Here is a 12854-nt window from a genome sequence, read left to right on the forward strand (position 1 = left end):
AACAAATTCAGATCAGTTGCATTTAACCTAATCTGGGTGTGTTAAAAAATAGAAATGTGTTTAGAATGAGAATGGTTAGAAATGTTTATTATCTAAGTATATATTAGAAATATGCCACTTGACACTTTTCCCTTTCTTCTTAAAGTGATTACGTCACCGTAAATAGTAAAAAATAAAAACAATATTTCCACTTTTTCACAAAATATAAGTAATTCTGTTCACTTTTTATGGTTAACAAAAATTTGTAAAAAAATGGCAACAAAAATTTTACAAATTTTACCATAGAAAATTTGTTACGTAATCACTTTAATTGATGTTAAAACTTTTTTCAAGTCAATATATCAATACATTTGTAAACAATGTTATTACACATTGCTATAACATGTCAAATTGTTATACATTTTGAAAATTATAATTAAAGACATTTCAATTTGTGACATTACAGATGGCTGTATTGTTGTTGACAGATACATGGATGAATGCTCACACTACTAGAACTACACGCTATATCGGAGAATCAGATTACCTTAAAATAAAGGCTTTAAAGAAATATAGAACTTTCATTCAAGCATGCCAATGTTATCACACACCTGATAGGCTGTGAAAACGTCATTGAACTCAGTCGTGCCGGTCTTGAGAAGGTTTTCCGATAAGAACCTGCTTGTAGCAGTATCCACCACGTTCAAATCGATGTCTGACATACTCGTGTCTGCAGAACGGCTCTGCACATCAGGACACTGGATGACCTCAGGAGAGTGTTCAGCAGAGTGGGACTTCTGAGACTCGTTGACTGCAGACGCAGTACTGCTACGAACGCTGGCGCGTATCACTGACCCTGTGCTGCTATTGGCATCCAACATCGTGCTGATAAATGAAAACACGTTAATAAAAAAAACTTCCATCCCAAGAATGACTGCATTTTAGTGTCTACTCATAGATGTTACTCTTGAATATATGCAGACAATAGATTAATGCAATCAAAATCAATTGTTGTAAATCCGAACCAACCTCGTAAGGTGAGATGAATTTCCAATTTGCATCCTACTGCCACTAGGAGGGTCTGCTGCCCATTTCCTCTGCTTCTCTATGGCAACATGTCTTGGCAGACGTGCTGTCAGAGATTCCTGCGATGCAGGGCTTGAGCTGCATTTGCTGTCTCCAGGAATGCTAGTATTAGGTTTGTTATCATAGGCAATTGCACTAGACTCTTTCTGGCTCTCAGATAAATGTCGTTTTTTGTCGATTGCACCATTGTTGTTTTTTCTCAGAATATCTTCAGACATCTCACTTGGATCAGCCAGGATACTTGCTATGGGTGATTTGTCAGCAACAGGACTAGGGTTTGCAATGTTGCTTCGTAAGATATCCCCATGGACAGCTGTGGGACACGGTTCCTTGCTTTGCACCCTCATATCATCGGCAACAGCATCTGCCAATGTCACCTCAAATGTTTGAGAAATCTCCATATCACTCGAGTTTTCATCAGACGTCTCCGGTCTTCTACGAGTTGATGTAACTGCCTCCTGTGTGACTGCAGTCTCTGTTCTCAAACCATGGCTTTCATCAGACATCTCAGGTCTTGTGCGAGTTGACGTAATAGCCTCTTGTGTGACTGCATTCTCTGTTCTCAAACCATGGCTTTCATCAGACATCTCTGGTCTTCTACGAGTTGATGTAACTGCGTCTTGTGTGATTGCAGTCTCTATTCTCAAACCATGGCTTTCATCAGATGTTATATCGCCACATGCCACTGCATCATAAATGCTGGGCATAACTGTGCGAGGCATTTGTGAGTTCCCACGCTGCATTGAAGCTTTGTGCTCTAAGGGTGAAATAGAATAATCACATTTTGTATTAGATTATCATTTGCAATTGACAGATGCTGAATATACGTTTCTTAAAAGATCACAAAAGCATAGCTTTCTACAATGTAAGTATTGTTTTAAATAAAACCAGTTTTAAGTGAGCAACATAACAATTTGTGCTGTTCAATAGTAAGTGGAAATTGAAAATTTCCTTTAACCCTTTGAGTCCCAGAACTATTTGCAAAATTTCCACGAAAATTATTACCAATAGATTTTTAACTATGTGTCTTTCATTAATGGGTTTAGACAAGCAAAACTATACATTTTCTTGAAGCTATCTTCATATTCTATGCAACCAACATATTTTGGCTACTAAAAGTCCAATATGCATACGGGGGCCATCTTGGATTTTGTGAAATTTGCATAAATAGTTATGTAATGTTTTCAAAATCCCATTGAATGCATTTCTATCACACAAAAACAATGCAAAATACATCAGAAAACAATGCAAATACATCAGAAAACAATGTTCAATAGAAATAACCACTTTATATACGCTTTACAGCTTTAGTCATTCCCGGTACACCCAAAATCCAGTCATCACTAAAGTAATCTCGGATACTAGGAAGTTTATGAATTGCCATAGCTGATGATGTGGATGCCACACACGTCACTACCTGATTCTGGGGTTGGCGAATTCATAATACAGGGATTTCACTATGAGAATCTGAGTCTAATTCACCCTCACTAACATATTCTGTGTCACTTTCACTTTCACTTGGAATATCTGACAACAACCTTAGTGCTTCCTCAGCTGAAAAACGATTTCTCCGGCTCATATTTCACTTATTTGTCCGAAAATTACATCTAAATCATCTGAAAACACTTCTTCATGGGCGCAGCCATGTTTAGAGACATTCGCTAAAAACCGGGACTTGTCTCAGGAGGGTTGCAAACAGCGGCTGTAACTTTTTATATTTTCAGCTGTCAAAGTCAGCTGATAAAACAAAACATTGATTACGTCATAATTTTGTCTTACTAGTTTTACAAATTATTTCAATCAAAACACCATGTACTGCCGTAGTTTAATAAAATACGTATTTGCGGGTATTTGCAAAAACCGAAACAAGGCATAGGGTGTCTGTAAGCCAAGTTATGATGAAATAAAGATCGTGACGTCAGACCGCGCCAAATGGCGCGTTCGGGACTCAAAGGGTTAAAATCTAATGATACGTGTTCATCGACATACTGAGAGGTGCTGAGCTGGTAAAATATTGTGTTAATCTACAGAAATGGAATTATTAAGATTCTAAACATCATGATGCAAGTACTCATGTATGGCTTAATTAACCTATAATATCAAGCCAAACCAACATTAAGCAGAACACAGAGAAATTAAAAAGACAAATCACGAAGCAACATAAATACGAAAAGAATAACACAATAAATGCTAAACTAAATAAGCTGCTCCCTATAGGCTTCAGACTAACCTGCTACTGAAGCTTTGTCAATGTCTTCTGTAAACGAGGAATCACTAGGCATCACTGGAGGTACACCTCTATGGCTATGCCCTTGTATTATGTTTAGTATCATAGCACGCTTTGCTGCTTCCTGCGTGGTCGTTGTACTTGGTGCTGCTGTTGTTGTTTTTGTTGTTGTTAGTCCCGTCGCCATCGTCGTCGTCGTCGTCGTCGTTGTTGTCGTCGTTGTTGTTGTTGAGTGCTGTTTAAAGTATTGCTCTACCACATTTCTTCTATGAAATGTGCTCGTCTCAGAAGAAGCAACATCTCTACATAATCCCCGCCCTCTGCCAGGAGAGTGCTGAGTGAAATTCAAAGGCATACGTGACATCTGATTAGGTGATTTTGGACGAACTTCCAATGTGTTTTTCAAATCTTTTTTATTGGCGCAACTTGCACGCTGTCTGGAATTTTGATTGACCGTGCCTTGCAGAGTCCCTCCCACAAGTTTCTCGGGCGATGTCTGTCGAACAGACATGCCAGGAATTGACAGCTCCGGATGAAAAGATGTCGGTGGGATGGCAGGTTGTATGGGCAGATGAGGACTACGAACACCCAGTAGTTCTTTAAGTTCACCTACATCATACGTCACATCATTTGAAAAGTGGGCCTTCTGAGAAGAAGTGGGTGGTAAATCATTGCAGGTCCCTTCCGCTCCTGTCGATTTCTGCCTTGTGAGGTTTCTTCGTTCAGTCATTTGCTGGTACTCTACCTGATCCTTTGGCCTCTGTGGGGCTTGGGAATGAGACAGATGGTTCACAACACCCTCAGCTTCTCTGACTACTATGAAAGAAAGTGACAAAATTCACTTTATTATGCACTAATGAAAAACAAATCTATATTAGTAACTAAATCATAATTAGGTTGAGCATAGTCATCGGTATTAAAACGTGTACATATTAACGAAAGTGGTTTTCTTGACAGATGCATCATTGGATTATAAAGTCAATTAGAATGAAAGTTGCAAACTATTGAAATTTTGAGAGATAAGCACAATATTACGCAGAGTAAACAACTTTAATGACAGAATAATTAATTACACCACCTTTGACCTTGTATTTGGATTTAGTTGGGGGCACTCGGTCTTCCGACACAACAGCATAACCTTCTTCTACCAGTTTCTCATTCAAGCAGAACAGATGGCTTTGTATGCTCAGGTATAACTTCCCATGGAGTGTTCCCACGTTATCCGTTTGTTGAACAGCTACCTTGCAACCACCAGCCTCTATGCAATAGCAAGGAAATGATTATATCATCACTGCTTTTAAATAGTCACATCTGTGTATGTAATTGTGAAGAAAAACTTTCAAGATAAACCAATAATGAAGATGGAAATGTTTATATAACTGCCCCTTGACAGATGCACATGCATCATTGACAATGACAACCCATACCTTTCACTAGCTTGTTAACAAATTGCACAGCCGACTCATCCCATTCCTGGCATGTACTGGAATTGATATGGTATAAGATTTACTCAATCATCCAACCACAATCATTCAACCCAAGATCACTTTATACATATACAGTAGAAGTCCGAAAATCCGGACTTCTCGGGGATTGGGTCGGTCTGGATTTTTGGATCTTCCATATTCTCGGGCAGTGCTTTTAAAAATCAAATTTAAGGAGAAATAAAGAAGAGATGAACAGGTAAATTTTGATGGTTTATTCATTTGATAATACAGCATGCTTCATTTATAAAAACGAGCCGTTTTAAAGAAAAATAAAGTCAGCACTTGACAACAATTTTCACTATAAAAGTGCGTGTAATGCTTGAAATCATGTTTAATAATAAAAATTGTAAAAGAAAAATACAGTAAACAAATAAAAGCAGAAGTTATTTTATACAAATCAATTCTATATTTTTAGTTATAGTGTTTAGTATTAACAAAACAAAAAACCGTTAAATTTAAAATGTTTGAGTTTTCGAAAAGTCCGGGTTCTTGCCTTTAATATTTAATGTCTATGTTTGAATGAATTTTCCTATTCCTACAACACTATCTATATGCCAACAGATATTGAAACAGGCACCTTGTATATATATCACTTACCTCATGTTTGGGTAGAAATCACCATCTTCTCCCTCATCGATTTCCATTGAAACTGGCTTGATTCCACACAACACAAATTCCTTAGCCTGGAAGGGTAACTTAACGAACTCCTGTGGGACAGTCATGGCACTACAATAATCAACAAACAAAGAAAACAAACTGTCACGTGTGGTCTCACACACACAGATTGATGATTTTTATAAATTTTCTATTGACAGAAGCAATGATGACAGCTAAGAAATAACTTTATTACCAGTGCCATGGTATGGAGATACGCTCGCCCAGATCTACTAAGTAGCACCTGAAACAATATGACATAATAAGTATTTATGATCTGTCTACCACCTGTAATAATTATATACAAAAATAATAGTAATATATAGCAGTTAGTGTTTATATCGAATTAAAACAGACGCTGAGTTAATCATACTTCCATAGAGGCACAATGCATGCCTATAGGTGAAGATTTTATTTTAGATTTAACATAACGTTACTGACTTACTGTGCAATACGTAAATGCTTAGCTGATATGAAGATGTTATCGATTCTGGCGCGGTACCACTTTCTATCAGATGGTCGCTGGCACACACACAGCTATACACAGAAGAGGGATTCATGACTTCAACAGGCACATTACATAATATAATACAATACTGCAAGAGCATTCTGGAAGTTCTAGATATAAAACTCTGTTTAAAAACAGCTGCATCACAACCTTGTAACGAGAGTACCACAAGTATTGTAGAAGTGAATGTATGTATGATGAATATTTACATAAATAAGCAATTTTTACACCTGCAGAAGAAATATAAACAAATGCACTCTTTTCTGTAAGCATTAAAGCAGTCAGCTAATGAGTAAACTATCAAAATATACCTGTTCATCTCTTCTTTATTCCTCCTTAAATTTGAATTTTAAAAGTACTGCCCGAGAATCTGAAAAAACCCGGACTGACCAAATCTCTGAGCACTCCGAATTTTTGGACTTCTACTGTACTGAGCAGGTAGAGTGTTGTCTGTACATATTCCTTTATTATGCTAATTCTAATACATAAAGTGGTTACTGTATTTGAGCATTACCTCCCCCAGCTGTGGTCTGCTTTGTGTATCCATAGCAACTAAACTTGAAAACTCCTCATTGATAAGCTGTGAGAGATAGGCAAACAATCTAGGCTCCGATTCTTCATCATCGCTAGATGTGGGCACCTCCCGTACCATGAACAGACCTGGATTCCTCACCTGGCCAAGACAAGTAATGTGTGTAGTTCATAAAAACGGAGCAAACAATATTTGCATTGTTGCAATAGCAACAAAGATAGTGCTATGGAGTGTCACTGGTCGTCTTACGAGTACGGAGTAGTGTTACGTTGTGGCTGCCTCTGCCTCTACTGCTGTGATCGCTCCTACTTCCGCACCTTCCGGCTGTGGTTAGGCCATCCTTAAAAAATTATATGTTTGCTGTCCTCCGACCGACCCACGGAAATAGCCGCGACCCAAAAGTTTTTTTTGACATTTTGGGTTCCATTTTTTTTTTTTTTTACATTCCTTATAGTTAAGACTGAAACACAAAGCATGTGTGGCAAACATGAGGACAGACTTAAAATAACTATTATGCCTCAAAAAAAGAAGACCTACCTACCTACCCATTAAAAAAATCATGGGTCGGGGGACAACAAACATAGAATTTTTTAAGGATGGCCTTAGCAGTATAGCTGCTAACTCTGCTGCTGCTGCTACTGCTGCTGCTGCTGCTGCTGCTACTGCTGCCACTACTTTTGTTACTCGCTTGAATCCGATTTGGCCGACTTAACACTACAGTGGCTTTTATTGCTGCAGCTAATCTTAATTAAGCCACTGCTAGTAGCACAACTGGTGATGCTGCTGCTGCTGCTGACACTATAATTGCTACCGACTTGCTCGAGTTCACTTTGCCCGACTTGCTACTGTGGTGGCTTCTACTACTCAATTTGCTGTTGGTGATCTTGATACTGCAAGATACTGCAAGGGCGCACAAGTGCTGCAAGAGAAGTCTCCACTCCCTACAGTCATATAGATTGATTTGCTATTCTTCTACTTCTAATTTCCCAACTTTTATTTCAACTTTTGAACAAGGGAGTCCGCAGTCTGAAGTTCAAAATTAAAGATATTAAAACAATAACGCATGTGCTTATTTTGAAGATTCATGCGGTTGCACGTCTGCCAAATTTTCTTTGGACATTAGCTGAAAAAATACGGTAATTCCGCAAGGCTAGTTAGTATGGCAGAATTTTCAGGGAGCAGGGTTCTCCCTACGTTGCGCAAACGGGGCGCGCGCGCCCCGTTTGGGAAAACTCCCCCCTGTTTCAATCGTTGCGCCCCGTTTAAATTACCTCCACCCCGATTAAATTCCACCACAATAAAAGTTTGCCAGCGCGGGAATCGATCGTCAAGAAGTACTATTCGACCAACAGGTCACCCGGCGCGTGTATTTTTACAGTACCACGCATGCACTGCAGACAATTGCAGACAATACAACAGTCAACCTGTCCCACGCCTAACACTAACTGTACACCGACTCGGCTATATTTTATATATACAAGAACCCCAAATACCGTCTATGGTGTGGTGGCGATTTTACGCATTAATTAGTGGTACGGTAAAAAACACGCCCCCTAGTTTCCCTGCAGTGTATACTACAGTCTCTCGGATTGGATAACACTCTACATGATCTTACCAATAGACCAATTATATGCCTGATAATACAGACCAATGACTTATCGCGTTTCAGAGAAAGTCAGATGCCCACATTCTGGAACGTTTTGGGTGCTACCGTTCATTCAACAATATTGTCCGACATGTCAAAAAATTAGTATCCAAATTGCCTACTCGAATCGAATCGAATCGAAAATGAGCGATTTTGAATCGTGAATCGAATCGGCCGCTCGGATCCCGATTCACGATGCACCGCGATGAATCGTTGCAGCCCTACTCAGAATGCCTGCAAACGACGCATGTATTGTACAAAACAAGGGCAAACATGAATTTGTTTATGTTTGGTTTTTTATAAAATTAAAGTGTCAATGACACTGTAGCTCACCACAAAAAAGGACACTTGAGTGAGTAAGAAGAAGTCAGTTTTAATTGAGCAACCATCGACGTACATTATAGAAACGATTGCCATCTGTATATCGCAATAATAATTTATAAACCAAAATGAATCACAATTTGTGACGGTAGATGGCGCTATACCCGCTTTGTAGCAATGGCGCTTGAAATAAATAGGTTATGCTGCGTTCCGACATGTTTTGTAAATCTTTACTCTAATATAGACGTTTTATCGGCAGAGTGGAGAGGAAATACCAATTTTTGCATTAAAGATATTGTCAATGAAATCTTGTAAAACGAACCAGACGAGTGTGACACCACAGACTGTTTGTGTTTATATAATATGCTATATAATTGCCAAACCCTACCTAATTTGCATAATTTTTTTTTAAATATCAAAACCCCTAGCCCTTATTCATTCACATACCAAAAATGAGCAAAATCCGTTGAACCTGAACTGACTAATGGCAATTCCCATTTTTGCCAAAAAATTGCCGTGGCTCGAAAGTACGTCGACTGGCGTGCTTCAAAATAGGACGTTCCATATGGGAGCATAGCAGTAACAACTACACCCAATTTCAAACATGTGGGTCAAACGGTTCCTGAGTTATCGTTGACCGAAACCAAATGTTGACGGACGGACGACGGACGACGACCCATGGCAATAGCTCAGCTTGACGATGTCAAGGTGAGCTAGAAATGGACCCACTGTTACCAAACAATCTATTAGGCAAACAAACGTTACATATTCGGACCTTTCAAATGTTTCGTCGGACCTTCCAAAAATATTGATGAAATGTCTCGGACTTGCGGGCAAAAACCCACTATTTTCAGCCCCTGGTAGTGTGGTTTAATAGATTGATCAATGATAAAACTTAACAGAGATTGTTCCCCACAAGCAACAAGGCTTATTCCAGACACGCAAGATCTCTCATACAAGGACAGACTGAATATAATTGAAATACTGAGTATGAGTTACTGCAGGATTCAGGGTTACATGATTGAAATATACTAACTCAAACATGGCCACTACAGCACTAGTTTCAAACTATTACAATTTAGCATTGACGGTAGAAATAGAGAACATGTATGCATATAAATTTAACGAAATAAAATATGCAACTGTTTTACGCCAACACTTATTTGGACTGCTTATGACTGACTTGTGTAATGCAATCTCAGGAAGTTACACTTTAAATGCACTGCCAATAAATTCTGTCAAAGTATGGACAGAGTGGCAAGTCACCGCGTCTTTCTTAACAAGCTGGCATTGGCCCTACTGTCAGTGCCCTTCACCAACAATAGCTAATGGGGCGACGGGGTTAGGGCTAGCAGCTAAGCCCCTCCCAAACTGGGAACTGTTCTTGGTGACATCTAACGAGAGGATTCTGTGCCTTCTTTGAAGGGACGACTTGACAAACCTAGGATAGACATCCAGTATCACCCATGCTATTAAAGTGGCCTGACATGCTTCTAGCCTGCAGTTGAATAAGATAAGATAAGGTGTGATAAGATAAGAAATAGGCTCCAGTGAATGACTGGATAAGGAGTGGTGGAGGTGAAAGGAGTTAACGGCAACAAAATAATTTAGAAAGACAGTCACAGTCTAACAGATACTGGCTGTATTGTTTCTATTGTGAATCACTGGTAAGTGTGAAGTACTGGGAACACAAATAGGTGTACCACCATAGCACCGCATCACACTGTAGCCTAGAGCCAGGCTGTACTGTAATAGGCGATAAGGGACTACAATGTTAGAGCTCATTAATTGCGTGTTAACCCGACTAAGCTGCAATCCTAACGTCAATTTTGCAAAGGTATAGTCGTTTCTGAATAACAGTACTACTCGTAGTACTACTACTACTAGCTCTAGTACTATAGCCCGTGTACAGTTGCCGCAGGGCTATATATATATAGAACATTTTGTGCCAGGTTTCGTAACTGCACCTGTCCCACAATGCTTCCACGAAAAATGGCTCACAAAACGCAAAAAGCCCGATCATTTTGTGTTTTGTGAGCCATTTTTCGTGGAAGCATTGTGGGACAGGTGCAGTTACGAAACCTGGCACAAAATGTTCTATAGCCCGGCCCAAGGATAGAGAACATGGGGTGATGGGTCCCAATATTCCAATGAGCCTAACCCTAACCCTAACAATAACCCTAACCATAACCCTAACCTATTAATATTGATATAATATTATATTTATATTGATGTAAATGAGATTGGTTTTATTGGGACCCATGTTCTCTATCCTTGAACCCCTATGACCACGGAGTACTACAATTAGAATACTGAATAGCGAGGTAGGCCTACCTGACTACTGACTACTGTCAGTGTCAGCGCAAAACTTAGCTCTAGTACTATAGCCCGCTTACATTAACTGCCGCTGGCCAGCTGCTGGCCAGCTGCAGCCGCTGTAGCTCTAGTACTATAGCCCGCTTACATTAACTGCCGCTGGCAGCGGCCACATACATTACATTAACGGCCGGTTACATTAACGGCCAGCGGCCAGCGGCAGTTAATGTAAGCGGCTATAGTACTAGAGCTACAGCCGCTGGCCAGCGGCAGTTAAGGCCGATGAAAGTTGATGTCATGGTTCTCGTCAGCGCCCGCATCAAATTTTACTCCCGCACCAAAAAAGTTCAACACTCATCGCTGACGAAATTCCCGCATCAAAAAGTCCCCATATGAAATTCCCGGCTCAAAAAATCAACAATCTACAGTCAGCACTACATGTATGGAAGACAAACAGTAAAAATTTGAGTAAAAACTGTCCACAAAGAAGTTACGACATTTTTCAATCTTATTTTGCATATGTACAAGACCTGATACCCTCACTTAAGTTCTATTGCAGTATTGGTTTGTATATGAAAGATGAATGTTGATCTAAATCCCTCATCAAAATCTCAACAATGCCTGACGAGAACCATGAAATCAACTTTCATCGGCCTAATGTAACTTGAGTTGTAGTTGTAGTTGTAAGCGGGCTATAGTACTACTACTAGAGCTACGCAAAACTCAAATGAGTTTAGGCCTAATAGTAATAGTAATAGGCCTATACAGTTAAATAATATTGAACACCGACACACCTGTAGAATAGTGATATCCTTCATGCTGCGAATATTATAATGCAGCGCTAGTATATTATTCCTTTCGACTGGAATCTATATATATTCATTATTAATCCAGTCTCCTACTCCAAAAACCATCGCCAACTTTAAAACAAGTGAACACTCCTATAATTATTTTATTTCCTTTTCCTTTATATTATTTTCTATTTAATTTAAGATTTTTAATCAAAACAGTAAGATTATTTTAGGAAACTCAAGTTATAAAATCAGAAATAACAATGTATAAATTCCAAATAATAACTAGACAGGGGGCACTCAAAGAGAGTGCATACCTCCGCGAGCGTGTAACATGAGCGTGAGCGGGGAACCCGGGGCAAAGTGGACCGAAGAAATTTGGTTGGCCAAAACGCTGTGAAAGAGCGAGACAAAGTGAAATGTTTGGCTCTAATCCTTTGGCTTAGGACAAGAACTAACAGGCGGTACAAACAAAGTTAATTAAAAAAGCCGACTTATGAAATAACAAAATAAAAATTTATAAAATAATTTCATTTGGCCCCAGACCCCGGGCCAAATCAAAACCGTTAAGGACAAGGTGGAATGCCATCTACCCATGAGTATGTCTCAAAAAGTGCGTCCTCTTCAGTGTCTAACTCTGACACATCAAATTCATAGTTGCGTACATTGGCCTAAACTATGAACGAAAAATGCCATTAAGCGCTATACAATAATAGGTCAGGGAAGACACAGTTTATGCCATGTACCGAGTAGGTTTAAAATGATGGCAAAACAACATAGCCTACCTCTACAGAGTACCCCATAAATCATAAAAATCAATCTGATAAGAATATAACATTAGGCCATGATATCAAATATGGCCGGGGCAAAGTGGAACCGCTGTCACTTTGCCCCATCCACTTTGCCCACCCGACCACATGATAGTCTAGACATGTGCAGTTAGCCTGCAGCACAAACTACGCAAAGCATTCATCATGTCAATCAGGCACACATATGCCTTAATCAACAAAAGAGGCCTACAAAAACACAAGATCACAAGTGATTAGCAGATGAATTACTTTTAAGCAATAACCGTTCAAACACATAAAAATACAGACTTCCGTCAAAAAAATACACAGCGGATCAGCAAATCGGCATCGATCAAAACGCAGCATCAGCAACTGAGCTTATGAAAACAGTCACAGAATAGATGGGCATTAACATAACTGCGCGACAATTCCACTTGCCCTGTGTTCCGCTTTGCACCGGTTCCCTAGCAGTGTAAACAGCGGCCTCGCGCGCTGACGGACGCCCTAAGCCGAGCTGGTG

General features: G+C 39.5%; 1 protein-coding gene across 5 annotated transcripts in view; it reads right to left on the reverse strand.

Moving 5' to 3' along the window:
• Positions 1-11643, reverse strand: part of LOC106816889 (putative ATP-dependent RNA helicase TDRD12) — a 31989-nt gene extending 20346 nt beyond the window's left edge. For 2 of the 5 annotated variants that reach the window (XM_014821531.1, XM_014821529.1), the window contains exons 1-10: positions 11550-11643; positions 6456-6614; positions 5879-5970; positions 5630-5677; positions 5377-5505; positions 4720-4775; positions 4371-4550; positions 3296-4108; positions 1009-1822; positions 591-864 (exon numbers count right to left, since the gene is read on the reverse strand). In XM_014821531.1, coding sequence (XP_014677017.1) covers positions 591-864; positions 1009-1822; positions 3296-4108; positions 4371-4550; positions 4720-4775; positions 5377-5505; positions 5630-5677; positions 5879-5970; positions 6456-6614; positions 11550-11573 — 2589 coding nt within the window. In that variant the 5' untranslated portion in view covers positions 11574-11643. Of the gene's footprint in view, positions 1-590; positions 865-1008; positions 1823-2603; positions 3232-3295; positions 4109-4370; positions 4551-4719; positions 4776-5376; positions 5506-5629; positions 5678-5878; positions 5971-6455; positions 6615-11549 lie in introns of those variants that run through there. The other 3 variants (XM_014821530.1, XM_014821532.1, XM_014821533.1) reach the window with 3 other exon arrangements.
• Between the last annotated feature and the right edge of the window lie 1211 nt (positions 11644-12854).

Source organism: Priapulus caudatus, unplaced genomic scaffold (genome assembly GCF_000485595.1).
Source record: "Priapulus caudatus unplaced genomic scaffold, Priapulus_caudatus-5.0.1 Scaffold1520, whole genome shotgun sequence".
In the NCBI taxonomy this organism is placed as follows: domain Eukaryota; kingdom Metazoa; phylum Priapulida; class Priapulimorpha; order Priapulimorphida; family Priapulidae; genus Priapulus; species Priapulus caudatus.